We start from the raw sequence: 16,325 nt of genomic DNA, 5'->3' as shown, positions 1-16,325 counted from the left end.
TCCCAAAACTTTACCTCTCGTGTTGTCTGTGGGTCAGAATCGGGGGAGGGCTCAGCTCTTGCTTCAGGTCTCTCATGCAGTTGCATTTGTATGTCCGTGGGGCTGCTGTCCTCTGAAGTCCCTCCTGGGTTACAGGATCCACTTCCCAACACACGAGCTCTTTTGCCTGACAGTGGGTGCTGGATGGGGTCCAGGTGGGTCCCCCCACAGAGCTTCTGGGGCACCCTCATTTGTGGCTGACTCCCCAGAAGGAGCCATCCAAGTATTTCCTATGTCTGTGACCTCTGGTGTATTTTGTTCATGTACAAGAGTTCTCCCAGGTTGAATGCAAGAAAACACACACTCCATCTCTCTTTGTTTTGCCTTGTTTTGATTTTGTAAAGATTTATGTTTTCATTTGAAAGGCAGAACAACAGAGAGAAACAAAGTCACCTTTCATCCACTGACTCACTCCCCTAGGCAGAAACCAGGAATTCCATCCTGGTCTCCACGTGGGTGACAAGGACCCTAGCACTTGAACCGTCCCCTGCCACCTTTGTAGATACAGTAACAGGGAGCTGGATTGGAAATGGAGTAGCAAGGACTCAAGCTGACACTCTGATATGGGATGCCTGCATCACAGCTAGTAGTCCAATCCACTGTGCTGCAATGCCTTGTTTTTGTTTTTGAAAATTAATTTCTTAGACCAAGAGAGTTCCAATCCACTGATTCTCTTCCCCAGTGCTTATAATGGCTGGGTCTGGACTGAAGCTGAAAGCCGGGAACTCAATCTATGTCTCCCACATAAGTGGTAAGGGCTCAGCATCTTGAACCATCTCCTGATGTCTCTTGGGATCTGCACTGGCAAAACTGGAATTAGGGCTTGGATCTGGGAATTAAACCCGGACACTCCAGAAGGAGATGTCGGTGTCCTGACTGGTGTTGTAACTGCCAGGCTAAATGCTTGCCCCACACACCATCTCTATCAAAGAAGAATACCCTGTTACATTAGAGGAGTACGTAAGATGGGATCTGTGGTGATGTGTGCTTGTCATCCTACCTCCATTTCTCAAGATCAAGAGGATGTTGTCAACCAGGATTAAGTCATATTCCCACTCCCAGACTGTCCCAAGGTAGGGAAAGAGGTGAGGTGAGGCTCTCACCTGTTTTTAAAGGCAGGTATGTGGTAGAGCTGGTCTGCCACTGGGATGACACGTGGCATGTCTGTGTGTTGTTTTTGTTTTTGTTTTTTTTTTTTTGTCATTGTGACAGAAACTCAGGCCTGGGCAATGCTTAAAGGAAAAGAAGGTTATTTAGCTCAAAGTTTTGAAGGATCATAGTCCAAGATGGGACAGCCACATGGTTTCAGCGTCTGAGGAGGGCCTCATGGCTACATCATGAGGTGGCAGATGACATTACAGTGTGAAAGGGAGAGAGCCGTGTCAAGAAAAGACAAGAAGATCAGAGAGGACCCGATGCAATGGCCTAATGACTAAAATCTTCACTTTACATGTGCCAGGATCCCACATGGACATCAGTTCATATCCTGGCTGCTTCACTTCTCATCCAGCTCCCTGCTTATAGCCAGGAAAAGCAGTCGAGGATGGCCCAAACCCTTGGGACCCTGCACCCACATGGAAGATCAGAAGTGCCTGGCTCCTGGCTTGTATAATCTGTCTAGTCTGGCCATTGTGGCCACTTAGAGAGTGAGTCAGTAGATGGAAGAGCTTTCTATCTCTCCTTCTCTCTGTGAATCTGCCTTTCTAATAAAAATAAATAAATCTTAACAAAGAAAAGATGATGATGATGACCAGAGACCAGGTTTGCTCTTTGTTTTATCACCTGCTCTCACAGAAGCTAATTGAATCCCTTGAAAGCTACCTTCATCCTCCTGGGTGTGGTGACCACAAGTCACCTGCACCTTTCAGTAGGCTTCACTTTGTAAAGATTCCACCACCTCAGTACCAGCACACTGAAGCTTTGGGGAACACAATCCCACCATACCCAAAACTTGGCAGTGTGTAAGAACAGCTTGCCCAAAGGGAATTGGTTGCTATAAAGATGGGGGATGAGTGCTGGGCAGCCTGCAAATGGTAGACATCTGCCCTCCGTGCTCCAGATGAGAGCATCATTGTCAGTGCCCCACTGGCCCTTTGGGCATAGTGAGACAGAACTGCTGTAGTAGCCTGACCCCTTTTCCATGCACCAGTAATGCTCATACCCTAGCCCTGAAGCTTTAAAATCAATCCTGATGGAGTGACAGCTTTTTAATTTATTTATTCCTACCCAACCCCTTATTATTTAAAAAAAAAAAAGTTTCTTTGAAATGTAAAAGAATAAGGGTGGGAAGTGGGGCAGACAGGGAGAGACGGGTCTTCTTTCCACTGATTTCCTCCCCAAATGGCCATAATAGCCATATCTAGACCAGGCCAAAGCCAGGAGCCAAGAAATCCATCCTGGTCTCCCACATGTGGGGCAGGGGGTGACCTAACCCCCTGTGTCACCATGCTGGTCCCCAAGGGCACCTTTTATTTTGTTATTCATTGAGATACATACATGTTTGCCATGGTGCCTTGTAACTGGCTCTGTGAAATCTTACGTTTTGTCAAGCATACAAAGAGTAACAGGGTTCTGGGAAACACTAAGGGTGGGGGCAGACTACTCAGCACCTGTGTAAACACAACACTGATGGAAACTGTAAAACCCCACTGTGCTCACATTTGTGGTACTCGTCCCAAAGTCATGGTCCTTGGAAACCCGGGGGCTGATTCTTCCTTCAAATCACAGATTGTTGCAGACATCTGCTTTGAATAGAGACCAACTTCATCAAATAGAACACCTTATCCAGGCTACAGACTTCGGTATGAGACCAAGGGGGAAAAAAGTGATGTGGGGAAACATCTTTTCTTCATCTCTATTCTTGGCCTTTCCAGATGGCCTAACTTAGTAAAGTCTATGATTCCTGAAGCTAGTGAATGGCCACTCCTTTCGCTAAAGGAGGACATCTCTTTAGGTTTTCAGGTAGAGTTAAGGCATTCTGTCTAAACATGAGGAAATTTGCCTTTTGCTACTAAACATTTGGTCAATTCAAGACATTAACAAGGTGGTGGCTCAAGCACTTGAGCCCCTGCCACAGTGTTTATTAAACTATATTAACAAGCTAGGGAAAACTGCACAGAAACCAACAAACACAACTGCTGCCTAAAGTTGACATCATTCCCCTATTCAGCAGATAAAGCTAATTCCCACTGAAGCAGCAGCTCATACTGTGACAGAACTGGACCTGTCGGGGATACCAAGCTCGAAGAAGACTGTATAAGCTTGGAGTTGGAACAAAAGGAACATGTCAGGGCATGTTTCCTTTGAGGCAGAAGGAGCCACCCGCAGAGGGGAGAGGGTGCAAACATTTGGAGAATTAACTGATAGATGGAAGAGGTGTTTCTATGTCTTTCAGAAAGGGAATAGAGGCTGGGATGAAGCAAGGACAGGAAGCAATTATTGAGTACAGAGTTTGAGTTGGGGTGGTGGAGATACATGCTAGTGATGTGCTACAACAGAATAAATGTGTTTAATGTCACTGAATTGTCCACTTAACAGATGGTTACAATGGTACATAGATGTGTTATTCTTGTTTTTGTACACATACACACACATTGTTGGATGGAGCAGTAAATTCTTCTCCTGGACACTGATAATAGGGGTCAGAAAGTTGCTGGTAACCAACCACAGCTGCCTTGCCTAAGCGGTGCCTCCCAGATACTGTCTAGCTAATTACCTGCACCCTGGAGTATACTCAGTCTGAGACATGGGTGGCTCAGCATAGGAGACCTCCATCTTGTTCCAATTTCCAGATCTTTCACTCATACTACCTTTTTTTTTTTTTTTAGATTTATTTACTTTGAGCCCAGTGCAGTAACCTAGTGGCTTAAGTCTTTGCTTTGCATGCACCTTGCATGCATAAGCTTCTTCAATGTGTTCCATGTGGGTGCAGAGGCCCAACGCTTTGGGGCCATTCTCTGTCATCCTCCCAGGCCAAAAGCAGCAAGCTAGATGGGAAATGGAACAGCCAAGACATGAACTAGTGCTCATATAGGATCCCGGTATTTGTAAGAGGGAGGACTAGCCAATTGAGCCGTCATCCTGGCCCTCTCATTTATACTTACAAGGGGCACTAGATGCTCCTCCAGGACCCTGATGCAAGGGGCTTGTGAAAAGTTGTTCCTGGCTCTAGAGCCCCTGTGAGCAAGAAGCTACACAGAACAGGTGATAATGGGTGCTGGGGCCCGCAGACCATAAAACAGACAACATCCCACAGTACCAGTGCACACTGAGCTTTTTGCTCAGACCCCCATGGCAGGTCATGGATCTGTAGGCCTCTCAATCCGGGTCAGCTGTTTCAGACATCTGTGAGATCTGTGCGATGGCAACACATGCTAGGAAGCATTACTTTTTATTACAGAGTCTCTTCAAACTTTTCTACTTTACTGTCATCCATGTTTCCTTGGAAATGTTTTTCTCCTGTATGTTCAGGGAGTTGATAAATGCTCAGTTCTGATTTTCCTTATGCATTTCTGTCTTAGTATACAGAGTGTTGCCATTTTTGTAAATTTTTAGTTAACTCTAACATATGTACCAGAGTCAAAACATATATGTACCAAACTCATTGGGATTTTTGTGAACTTAGCGTGATTTCTTCCAAAAAGTCAGTATGGTGATAGTCTTGTTTTATTTCATCCTGAAATAGCTGGGCTCCTTTCCGAAGAATGACATTTGTCTTGCCCACAGATCCCACCCATGTGATGGGTCTGTACCCTGACCTGCTGCCCACAGACTACCGGAAGCAATTGCAGTATCCTAACCCGTTGCCTTCGCTCTCTGGGGCTGAACTGGAAAAGGCTCACCTCGCTCTGATCGACTACCTGACCCAGGTAGGTGTGGTACAGATTTGTAAGGAAAAGTTTACCTGGACATCCCAGTACCTGCGACTCCTTGGCAAGGAGTGTCAGACACTGGCATCCCATAAAGGGGTGCTACAGGAGTCTGCAAGGAAGCAGAGCGTGGTTCCTGGTATCAGGATTTGAGCAACAACTGCATGATATTGTTAAGTTCTGACTGCAGCAGAAAGAAACTGCCTCCTGATATTAGAGAAACTAGAAAGGGTACATTTTAGTTTGCAAAATATGAAATTTTTTATGCATTTAAAAAATATGTATTCTTGTCTCTTTGAAAGACAGAGAGACAAAGAACTATCTGCCACTTCCAGCAGATGGACCAGGCTGAAGCCAGGAGCCTGGAACACCATCTGTCTCCCACATGGGTGACAGGGGCCCAAGTTTTTGTGCTGTCACCTGCTACCTCCCAGGATGTGCGTTTGCAGGAAGCTAGATTGAAAACAGGCAGAACTCAGACTCAGTCACTCCAACATGGGATGCAGGCATGCCAAACAGTATCTGAGTCACCATGCCAATCACCCACCCTCCATAAGATGCTTTTTTTATGTAATTAGAAATTATTTATTCTAAGCTTTTTTTGTAGTATTGTTATGAACAAATAAATGAAATGCCAGAGTCAGCAGCAAATCTAAGATCTCCATTAAAGTTTCCTAAACCCTGTGTCTATTACAGAAGGTGATTGCTTATTCCCTTTTCACACCTTCCTTGCAGGGAGTTTTATACTAAGATTTCTTTCTCTTCAGTGTTGTGCACCCCTCTCTAAGGGTTCTCCAGGTGGGCACTGGACAGTCTCATCAACAGTGTTGTTACGTGGCTTTCCACTCCCCGTTCCTGGGCCCAGGTGCCCACAAGTTTATCATGCCTGACCTTGAGCTCCGGGGATACCCACCCAGCTGTTGCTGCAGCCTGCCAGGACACTCAGACCTGCTTTTCTGCCTGCACGCCACACAGCCCTGTGCCAGGCACAAAAGGGTACCTGGACAATGAAGCCTGGCCAGCCCAGGGCTTCATGTGCAATAAAGACTCCATTGATCATTGTAACTGTGGCTGTAGGACACCTAACAGAAAGCAGATGCTACCATGAGCTCAGACTTGGAAGGCATGAGCTGACTGGAGTATTCTAAATGACTCAGCAGCTCAGGTGACAAAGGAAGAAATAACCCTGGCCTTGACCGCACGTTTCTGGCCCTTGCAGAAACGAAGTCAGTTGGTTAAGAAGCTGAATGATTCTGACCACCAATCCAGCACCTCCCCGCTCATGGAAGGCACACCTACCATCAAGTCCAAGAAGAAGCTGCTGCAAATTATTGACACCACCTTGCTCAAATGCTACCTGCATGTGAGTGCCCTGTTGCCCTGGACTTGTGAGAAATGCAAGAGAGAACTAATTGGGGTGGGGACAGGAGGCTGCCACTAGGAAGGCCAGGCCTATGATAACAGGGTCCACGTGGTCTTCGCCTCAAGCCTGGACATTTCTTGGAAGTTAAAGGTTGGAGTAAGAGGTTAATCCAGAATCCAGTTAGCAAAGACAGCATCTCCCTGAGAAAATTCTTGTCCACTCCAGAGCATGAGAACCCATTGTATAAGAGGCTATAGAGTTCTGATAGCCACAACCTGTTTCCCTGCAGAGGGGTGGCTTGCTGCCTCTTGCCCGTACCACATCCTGATTCCTCAGTCTGGAGCAGGCTTGGGCCAGGGAAGGGTGGGGCTCCCCAGGAAACCCTTTCCCCTGAAGTCCTGCTCCGCTGCAGACCAACGTAGCCCTGGTGGCGCCCTTGCTGCGCCTGGAGAACAACCACTGCCACATTGAGGAGAGCGAGCACGTGCTGAAGAAAGCCCACAAATACAGCGAGCTGATCATCCTGTACGAGAAGAAGGGGCTGCACGAGAAAGGTGCTCAAGGGAGGGGGGCAGGGAGCGGGGTAGGGAGCCTCCTGTAGGTCGGCAGGGAAATCCTCTCAGGGGGACGAATGCCTGGGAGAAGAGGCTCTTCACCTTGTTCCTGGGCTTCCCTGCCAGCTCTGCAGGTGCTGGTGGACCAGTCCAAGAAAGCCAACTCCCCCCTGAAAGGCCACGAGAGGACAGTGCAATACCTGCAGCATCTGGGTAAGGCCAGCATTTTTTAAAAGTGTATAATTTTACCTATTTGAGAAGCAAGAGAGCCAGTCAGAGCTCCAGTCCTGGAACTCCATTGGGATTTCATTCACGGGGGACAGGATTCCAGCCCTTTGAGCCATCACCTCCTGTCTCCCAGGGTATGTATGCTAAAGAAGCTGGAGCAGGAGTGAAGGCAGGATTCAGACCCAGGCACCAATAGGAAAAGCAGGGTATCTTAACCACTGGGCCAAATGCCTGCCCCAGGGTCAGCTTTTAATGTGGGAGAAAAGATTTCTCTTCAAAGGAAGCTGATCTCCCTCCATTTCTGATTTCTGGTTGATTGAACTGTGACAGCTGCTTGGCTTGTAGCTGGCCCAGCAGCGTCCGCCAACCTAGGGGCCAGGGCTTGGACCTGTCTCCCTGTCCCTCAGCAGGGTGCCCTTAGCATGCTGACGAATCTCTCCTCTCCTTCTAGGCACAGAAAACCTACATCTGATTTTTTCCTATTCAATGTGGGTGCTGAGAGACTTCCCCGAAGACGGGCTGAAGGTAGGCCCAGGGAATGGCCAGGACTTAACTGAGCCATGATTGATCCCACTCTATTGAAAACAGTGGTGGGTGGAGGGTCAGGAACCACTACTGCAGCTTCATGGAGTTCTCAGGGATACCCAGAAACTGCTACAGGCAGGCCTGCAATCTGGTGTGTCACACCTGAGCTAGCTACAGGTGCCTCCCATGCATCCTGTGGATCCTTGCTGTGGTGGGCATGAGTCAGGTGGATGAGCCCAGGTCTTTATTACAGATATTTACTGAAGATCTCCCAGAGGTGGAATCCCTGCCCCGTGATCGAGTGCTGAGCTTCCTGATAGAAAATTTTAAGGGTCTGGCCATTCCATATCTGGTATGCTGCTTTTTTTTTTTTTTTTTTACTTCACTGAAAGCTTTAAACTGGGTTCCAAGACTGCCTGGTTCAGTGACTGGGACTTTGGGGGTTGGTAGAAATGGAAGGAGTCTTCTTGCAATCTCCCATGAAGAAAAAGATCCCAGGAAACCAATTTGGCATTGTGTTATTGTTGGGACCTTCCAAGGTACAGGAGAATAAAACAAAGACATTTTAGAGGAAAACACTATAAAACCACACTTGTAAAACTCAACTGTGATCACAGGACAATCAACCGGATTTTAAGAGGCATGGGTGTTATGGGGTAGCAGGGTGAGGTGCCTCTGGAGACAACCTGTTTTGGAGTGTGTCTGATCTAAATCCCGCCCTTGCAGCTGATTGGCTTCATGCTGATGCTCAGCCAATGGAGGGAGCTGGTAAGGGCTCTACTCATGTGGAAATCTCAGATGGAGTTCCTAGACTACAGCCCTGGCTGCTGTGCGTATGAGGAATGAAACAGCAGATGGAAGATAACCTGTCTTTCTCTCTCTCCTCCCCTCCCTCTGTCTCTGTCATTCTGCCTTTGAAATAAATATAAATAAATAGATCAACTTTTAAAAATATATATTATCATTGGAAAGGCAGATTTTACAGAGGAGAAACAGAGAGAAAGATCTCCTATCTGCTGGTTCACTCCCCAGATGGCCACATCAGCTGAAGCTGAGTCCATCTGAAGTCAGAAGCTAAGAGTTTCTTCTGGGTTTCCCATTTGGATGCAGGGTCCCAAGTCTTTGGGCCATTCTATACTGCTTTCCCAGGCAATAAGCAGGGAGCTGGATGGAAACTGTAGCAGCCAGGACTTGAACCGGTGTCCATATGGAATGGCAGCTCTTGGAGGTTGAAAGAATTAGCCAGTTGAGCCATGTGTTTGGCCCTAGTAGACCACATTTTTAAAATGAGTTTTAAGGGCCTACATTGTAGCATAGCAAGTTGAGCTGCCATTTGTGATACTGGCATCCTACAGTGGAGTACAGGTTTGGGTCTTGGCTTCACTTCTTTTAATCCAGCTCCCTGATTATGTACCTGGGAAAACAGCAGATGATGGCCCACCTGCTGATTCACTCCCTAAGTGGCCATAATGGCAGGGGCTGGGCCAGGCTAGAGCCAGGAGCCTGGAAATCCATCCCTGTCTCATGTGGGGTCAGGAGCCCAGACATGGGAGCCATATCATCTGCTATTTTCCCCAGATACACTAGCAGGGGAGCTGGATCTGATCAGGAGCAGGGCAGCCAGAACTCAAATCCATGCTCCAACATGGGGTGCCAGCCTCATAGGCAGCAGCTTAATATCCTATGCCACAATGCTAGTCCCAGTTGGTAGTCTGAGAAGAGCTGTTCCTTGGTAATCTTTGTGGTGATATTAGTGAAGAGAAGGGGGTCACAGCAGAGAGGGTGCTAGGCAGATGTTCCTTTTACCTTAGGAGCATATCGTCCATGTTTGGGAGGAGACCGGCTCGCGGTTCCACAACTGCCTGATCCAGCTCTACTGTGAGAAGGTGCAAGGTCTGATGAAGGAGTATCTCCTTGCCTTCCCTGCAGGTACCAGTCTCAGGCAAGGAGTATGGAGAGTCCCCCAGAGGTGCCAGGGAGCCGAGAGGCGCAGGCTGGGCCTGCACAACCAGGGAGCCCCTATTTTCCCTCTGTATGTGGCTGGTAGCCATCCCTTGGGGAGGGTGGAAGGAACAACTCGGGCTGCAAGGTTGGACCTGGGAGAGACGGGGCTGCCTCCCGAGGACTTCTCTGTTCAGCCACTTGGGTTGTGTTTAACCCTGGGCTGATAAGGAAACCATAAGTTCAGAGAAGTCTCTGGAAGCTACCATAGAGGAGGCCTTGTGACCCCAGAGCTGCATCGTCACACTCCATCCCCTTCGTTCCCTGTTGAGACCGCTTGGTTGCCCAGAGGTCCCCTTGTTGTTTCTTATAGGCAAAACTCCGGTCCCCGCTGGAGAGGAAGAGGGGGAGCTTGGGGAATACCGGCAGAAGCTCCTGATGTTCCTAGAGATTTCCAGGTTCTACGACCCAAGCCGGCTCATCTGCGATTTCCCTTTTGATGGTGAGTGGCTGACTGAGGGGCGAGGAGCTGTGAGTAAGGGGAACTGTACCAGCTGATCTTGCCCTCTGTACCATTGCACGCCCCCTGCATGTAGAGTCAGACCTGTGAAGACCAGGCCTTTCGGGTCAGTGCCCACAGTGTGTGCTCTCTGAAGACTCACTTGGAACTGTGGCTAAGAGAACTCTTTTTTTTTTTCCTGGGTGTGATAATTGATAGCCAAGTTGTAATCTGTTAATTGACACAAAACGTGTTTTTGGCCAAGTTCATTGTTAGTAGTTTCTGTAATCCGACACAATGTGTTTGAAAAAGGAGCATTAATCTGACCAGCAAGCGCCACAAAAGCTGGGCACAAGCGCATGGGTGCTTGCCTTATGAGTGTTGCCAAGCGTGCTGGCGGTGCTTATCCTGTTCTTGGCTGTCGGGTGGTCCTCCTCAGCTTCTAGGTGGTCACACAAAGGACCAAGTGAAGCCCCTCCTCAAACAGCTGCCTCCCTGCTTGGCAGCACCTAAGTAATTTCCCCCTTGAGGAAAAATACATAATTATAGTCACGCTTGCCTCCATATTCTGTTGCCTTGGCATCCATTGCTGTTTCCTCCAAGTACCTGCCCTCTGTCTCCCCATGGCCGAGACGCTTGTTTTCACTTGCTCCTTCCTCCTCCCAGGCCTCCTGGAAGAACGCGCTCTCCTGCTGGGACGCATGGGGAAGCACGAGCAAGCTCTCTTCATCTACGTGCACGTTCTGAAGGACACAAGGATGGCTGAGGAGTAAGTCGGCTCCTCAGGGAAGGCCCCAGAGATGGGAGGCAGGAGCAGCTGAGCAGACCTCTGTCCACTCAGCGGGGCACCCGGCATTCCTTCCCTTGGCAACCTCCAGCACTGGCTATGGAGAGCCTGCTTGAGGTGGCCATGTGGGTGGCCTGTCCTCATGCTTGCCTCACCAATGTCTTCCTTGCAGATACTGCCACAAGCACTATGACCAAAACAAAGATGGCAACAAAGACGTAAGTAGTGACCCTTTCCCAGAAGCACCTGTGCCTACCCCTGCCCCTTTCACAAACCTGGCCAGCAGCTGCCGCGGATACCAGGGCTGGATCTGGGTGCGAGCTGGTGCGTGTAACCTGGGTTACATCTGCCACCTGTGTGTTCCTTAGTGGCACTCCTGTTCCATCCCTCACAAGAGTCCTAATTTGTTTTAGCAGGTTAAGTGGTCAGCCTTTGCGAAGGAACTTTTCGGGGTTCTGTGTATTAATTCTGGAGTATACCTCATTCGTCTGTAGACACTGGTTTGGCTGAGGGTAGGGGCTGCTGCTGGGACTCAGGGGTACAGCCCAGAGATGCTGCTAGTATTGTTCAAGATGGTCCCAGTGAGCAGGACCCCCAGGCCTAAGGCTGTGGTGCTGGCACAGTAGCAAGTGGGCATGGCATCTTGAGTTAATCCCCATCTGCCAATATGTGGATTAGGGAGTCAGCCTTCGAACCCACAAGAAATGAATGATCCTTTTATTTAGCTTTCTATAAACCATACAATGCATTTGGTGTTTTTTCTCTCAAGGAAATAAACAGTCCTTTTTTCACATCTTCACTTGATTGGCTAGTGTTACCAAAATTTTAGAAGGTGGAACTAATGGGATTTGGATGCTCTATCCAGCTGACACTAAAGACTGACCTTTTTTTTGGTAATATTTATTTATTTTTTAATTTTTATTGAAAAGTTAGATATACAGAGAGGAGGAGAGAGAGAGGAAGATTTCCTCAAGTGGCCGCAATGACCAGAGCTGAGTTGATCCGAAGCCAGGAACCTGGAGCCTCTTCTGGTTTCCCATGCAGGTGCAGGTTTAGAACCTGCACACATGTGGGATCCCGGCACGTGTAAGGCAAGGATTTTAGCCACTAGGCTACCGCACTGTGCCCTATTTATTTAAAGGAAGAGTGGCACAGAGATGTAGAGACGAAAACAGAGAACTTCCACGCACTGGTTTATCCCCTTATGGCTGCAACAGCCAGGACTAGGTCAGGTTAATGGCAGGAACCCAGAACTCCATCCAGATCTCCCTTGGGCCATCCTCTGCTGCTTTCCTGGGCTCATGAGCAAGGAGCTGGATAAGAAGCAGAGCATCTTGGATCTGCTGGTGTTACAGTGACTTAGCCTGCTGTGCCACAGTGCCAGCCCCAAGAGACTACCAATCTTGTTGGGTGTGCAGCAGTAGTGGGGGCACCAGAGGGCTGCTGTAGCCTGACCTGCATGTCTGTCTATGAGACAGGTGTACCTTTCCCTGCTTCGGATGTACCTGTCGCCCCCCAGCATTCACTGCCTAGGACCCATTAAGTTGGAGCTGCTGGAGCCACAGGCCAATCTCCAGGCTGCCCTGCAGGTCCTCGAGCTGCACCACAGCAAACTGGACACCACCAAGGTCAGAGGGTCTCTATTAGGGAGATGGAGACATCTCTGGGGAACCCCGAAGGAGAAATGTGGATGGGGAAGCACACTAGGCTCCTGTGCCATCAGACATCTCCTGGCCTCACTTTGTTCCCCACTCTGTTTCTGTCCCCAGGCTCTCAACCTTCTGCCAGCAAACACTCAGATCAATGACATCCGTATCTTTCTGGAAAAGGTCTTGGAAGAAAATGCACAAAAGAAACGATTCAATCAAGTGCTCAAGAACCTTCTCCATGCAGAGTTCTTGAGGGTGCGTGCCTTCCAGCCTGTAAGGCAGGCTTCTGTGCTTCTGTCTGGGACAGCTCCCATATGTCCCATATAGCACAGCTAAAACTGATCCTATAGCCAAAGGCCCGGAGGCTGAGCTGCCCAGCCCAGCTCGGCCCTCTGTATCTGTGTCAGGCCATGCAGTTTCACTCTCCGCCCCTCACCCCTCTCTTGATCAGGTGCAGGAGGAGCGGATCTTACACCAGCAGGTAAAGTGCATCATCACAGAGGAGAAGGTGTGCATGGTGTGTAAGAAAAAGATTGGGAACAGGTGAGCATCCTCCCTCCCCTGGCCCAAGCTCCAGGAGTCAGTGGTGGGGTGTGGAGAATACTCAGGGTGGACGCCTGCCCTTCTGCCCAGGAGGAAAGCATCCCACCAGCTGTCCTGAATGCTTTCTCCCAGGAAGATACAGACTGGTTGGGGTGGGAGCTGACACGTACCACCCGGGGCTGCTAAGATCTTGCCCCCACCCCCAGCACCCACTCCCTCTGGTGTGTGTGAGAGGCATGTGGAGCCTCTGAACAGGGATGGAAACACCCAGCCTCAGGCCCTGGAAAACCTGTGAGACCATTGGTTCTGGCCATGCCAAGGCCACCGGAGGTAGAACTTGACCTTCAACACATCCACAACAGGCTGATCTTTAAGCTGATCATTCTATATGATGTTATAAGTACCCAAATAACCCAATCCCTGGTCTGAAGAATGAGATCTTTGCACCTGTTGCTTAGCTGTCCTTGGTTAGAATAAGTGTGACAGAGCTCTGAGGAGCTTCCAGATCTGGGTGAGCTGGGGCCAAACCTAGAGCCATAATACTCCTCCCAATCCCTCTACCCTCCTGCACTCCAGCTGTGTGTGTTTCACCCTCCATTTCCTTTTTGAGCAGAAAGGGTGGCTACAGAGAGCCTCCACACAGGCTCTTCTTGGGGGTCTGGAGGTGCTGCTTCCGGGATGGCTCCTGGACAAGGTGCTGCAGGCATCCCTCACGCCTGTGCTATTGTCCTTCCCTACAGTGCTTTTGCCAGATACCCCAATGGAGTGGTTGTGCACTACTTCTGTTCCAAAGAGGTGAACTCAGCTGACACATGAGCCCTGCATCCCGGAACTTGCACAGACGGACAGCTCAGCCATCCCAGAGAGGCCAATGAGCAGTCAGCCTTCAGCAAGCAGGGGCTGCCACCAGCAGGACTCTCCCCATTTGGACACAACTGGCTACCTTGTGCCCTGAAACCTCGCAGACTCATGGGCTGGCGCTGCCAGCTTTTTGATAGAAAAAGATTAGTTCCACCTTACACCGTGATGTTGCGGGCAGTTCCAGTGTTCACCCTCTGCTGGACAGGAGGAGGTGCACCATCTTGCCTTCACATCCCTTCACCTGCATAAGGAAGCTTCTCACAAGTGTTCATAGCCACAGGCTTGTTTGCCCAGCTCTCTGTGGAGAAGCGCACGGCCCCAGAGGCCCCACTCTGGCTACACAAACCAGACGGCTAGCTTATGGTGTGACACAGCAGTTCCCCCAGAGCAGCTGTCCCCCTCTCCCCATGTCCCCTCAGTGATCTCAGCTTCTTCCTTTAAGCTTCACTCTCCTTTTGCGCTATTTATTGTCTTCCTTTGCCTCGCCCCTGACCACCGCACTTTCCCTCCCACGTTTCAAACACTCAGAGTAACCAACATTGAAATGGAATAAAGTGAGAAGTGAGAGGAAGTGTGCGCCTGCAGCAGCGCTGCCCTGCATTGAGATTGGATCGCCAGGCAGGTTGTAAACAGAGGCTCTCTGGCTGTCCACTCTGTGCCTGAAAGTTTAGGAGAGCAGCCTCGCTGTGGCTGGGAGAGGGCCCAGGGGCCTGCCCTCAGGGATAGCAGTGGTGGTGCTGCCAGCTGAGCATCTGCAGTATCCAGGCAGTCCTCAGCAGGGGTAAGCACTCCTGCAGACAGGTTGGTGCCACACCCAGCAGCATGGACCTCATGTGTCCAAAGCCTTTTCCTGTCCGGCTGGTCCCTGTCTCCCTGCCTCATTGCTTGGCCTGGCTGTCGGGAGCTGGAGGATGGCTCTGGAGCATGTAGGCAGGCTAACTGAGCTGCACACAGGGGACAATGACTGGATGCTGGCCTGCAAGGGAGGTATTCAAGGACAGCAGCCTGGGGGGTTTTCAGTGAGAACTCAGCATCTGCTGAGGGAGCCCCTCCAAGGCACACAAGATGATGTTCAGTGCTGCACGGGCCCAGGGTTCCTGCATCCCGCCCTCCTTGGGGACTGTGCCGAACTCAGTCTGGTTGTTCAGTGTCTTCTGTGGTAATGAAGATGAGGCTGGAGTCCAACACTGACAGCTTCAGTGGCCTGAGCTCAGTGCTCAGCTGTTTGTCAGCTGCAGCGGCAGGCCACGGTGGGACCAGCTGCTGGTAGTGCTAAGTGGCTGGGGTCCTCCCTGTGGGGGCTCCCCAGAGAGCAGGTGTCAGCAATACCACTCACAGGCCGGGGCCTCTGCTCAGGGCTGTGAGGCCGGGCAGCACTCCCTGAGAGCCATGTAGGACAGCATGTGGAAAAGACTGGACATTGCTACCACAAGAGCTGTGTTACCTGAGGCCCCATATGCCTACCTGGGACACACTTCCCCTGTGAGGTCAGCAGTGAAGCTATGAACCAGGCAGGAAGGGCCTCTCCTCTTCTTCCGGGCCTTGCTGTGCTGAGTCTTGTCACGAATTGTGTGAAGCAATAGAGTGCAGAACATGTACTTTCTTCTCTTCTGGTCTTCATACATGAACCCCACTGTCCCAAACTATATTCTTCCCTCCCTTGACTCCCTGCCCTCCAAGGAAGGCCAGAGAGAGAAAGCTGCTCTCCTAATAAACAATAAAGCAAGAAACCATACCTACAGAGGCGTCTTTTATGCCCCCTTCTGGTGATGAAAGTAACAATGGGAATGGAGTAATTTGTCTAAGAATTGGAAAGTGTTGTGGGGAATGGAAAACAGAAGAAAATTGGCAAGAGTAAGCCAAAGAGTAACTTAATCAGTGGGGTGCTGCTGTAGACGATGGTGGTGTTGGCAGCACAGAAAGGGAACACGTTGGGATTCTGCAAGGTTTGGCCAGCCCTCCCTTCATGTCATGTGCAAGGGCCTTGGGAGGAAGTGGAGTGGCTGGTGCTGAGGAATGTGTGAGAAATGCAGATGTGTTGGGTCTGCTGTACCGCCCCTCTCATGAGCTGGCCATGGCCAGCCTGTGAAGGAACATGGCTGGAGCCCAAAGCCATGACTTCCCTGAGGCACTGGACGAAGCTTCCAGGACAGAGTGGAGCAGCCCAGAATAACCCCCACTCAAGACTGTTCTCCCCAGCCCATCAGCCTTGGACTCCTGTGATGCAGGTCCCTGGGTACCCCCTACACATTTCCAGCACCTCCTACAGCCAAATCACATCACCTTTAGTTCTGAGAGTTTGGTCAGAACTTGCCCAGCTGATTCAATTTGGAGTCTTTTCTTCCTTGGAAATTGTGCCAGCCTTCAGCCCTAGGTCTTGGGAAAAAGAGGGAAGGAATGAAAAAGTTGGGTGAAGAACAGAAATGTATCTGCCAGTGGTTCACTGGCCTCTCTGTGCCTGGAGATTC

General features: G+C 49.9%; 1 protein-coding gene across 3 annotated transcripts in view; it reads left to right on the top strand.

Moving 5' to 3' along the window:
- The window catches only part of VPS39 (VPS39 subunit of HOPS complex), a 45,651-nt gene extending 31,023 nt beyond the window's left edge, over window positions 1-14,628 (top strand). For all 3 annotated transcript variants that reach the window (XM_040968339.1, XM_040968338.1, XM_040968340.1), the window contains 14 exons: window positions 4,765-4,907; window positions 6,127-6,270; window positions 6,683-6,824; window positions 6,951-7,037; window positions 7,504-7,577; window positions 7,831-7,929; window positions 9,389-9,506; window positions 9,892-10,020; window positions 10,684-10,786; window positions 10,977-11,022; window positions 12,283-12,432; window positions 12,574-12,708; window positions 12,905-12,996; window positions 13,737-14,628. In XM_040968339.1, coding sequence (XP_040824273.1) covers window positions 4,765-4,907; window positions 6,127-6,270; window positions 6,683-6,824; window positions 6,951-7,037; window positions 7,504-7,577; window positions 7,831-7,929; window positions 9,389-9,506; window positions 9,892-10,020; window positions 10,684-10,786; window positions 10,977-11,022; window positions 12,283-12,432; window positions 12,574-12,708; window positions 12,905-12,996; window positions 13,737-13,812 — 1,538 coding nt within the window. In that variant the 3' untranslated portion in view covers window positions 13,813-14,628. The remainder of the gene's footprint in view (window positions 1-4,764; window positions 4,908-6,126; window positions 6,271-6,682; window positions 6,825-6,950; window positions 7,038-7,503; window positions 7,578-7,830; window positions 7,930-9,388; window positions 9,507-9,891; window positions 10,021-10,683; window positions 10,787-10,976; window positions 11,023-12,282; window positions 12,433-12,573; window positions 12,709-12,904; window positions 12,997-13,736) is intronic.
- Window positions 14,629-16,325: the final 1,697 nt, after the last annotated feature.

The sequence above is a fragment of the Ochotona curzoniae genome, unplaced genomic scaffold (assembly GCF_017591425.1).
Source record: "Ochotona curzoniae isolate NIBS_2020 unplaced genomic scaffold, NIBS_Ocur_1.0 scaffold_4701, whole genome shotgun sequence".
Classification (NCBI taxonomy): domain Eukaryota; kingdom Metazoa; phylum Chordata; class Mammalia; order Lagomorpha; family Ochotonidae; genus Ochotona; species Ochotona curzoniae.
The sequence above is the reverse complement of the archived record's forward strand: the minus strand, read 5'-3'. Positions and strand labels throughout refer to the sequence as shown.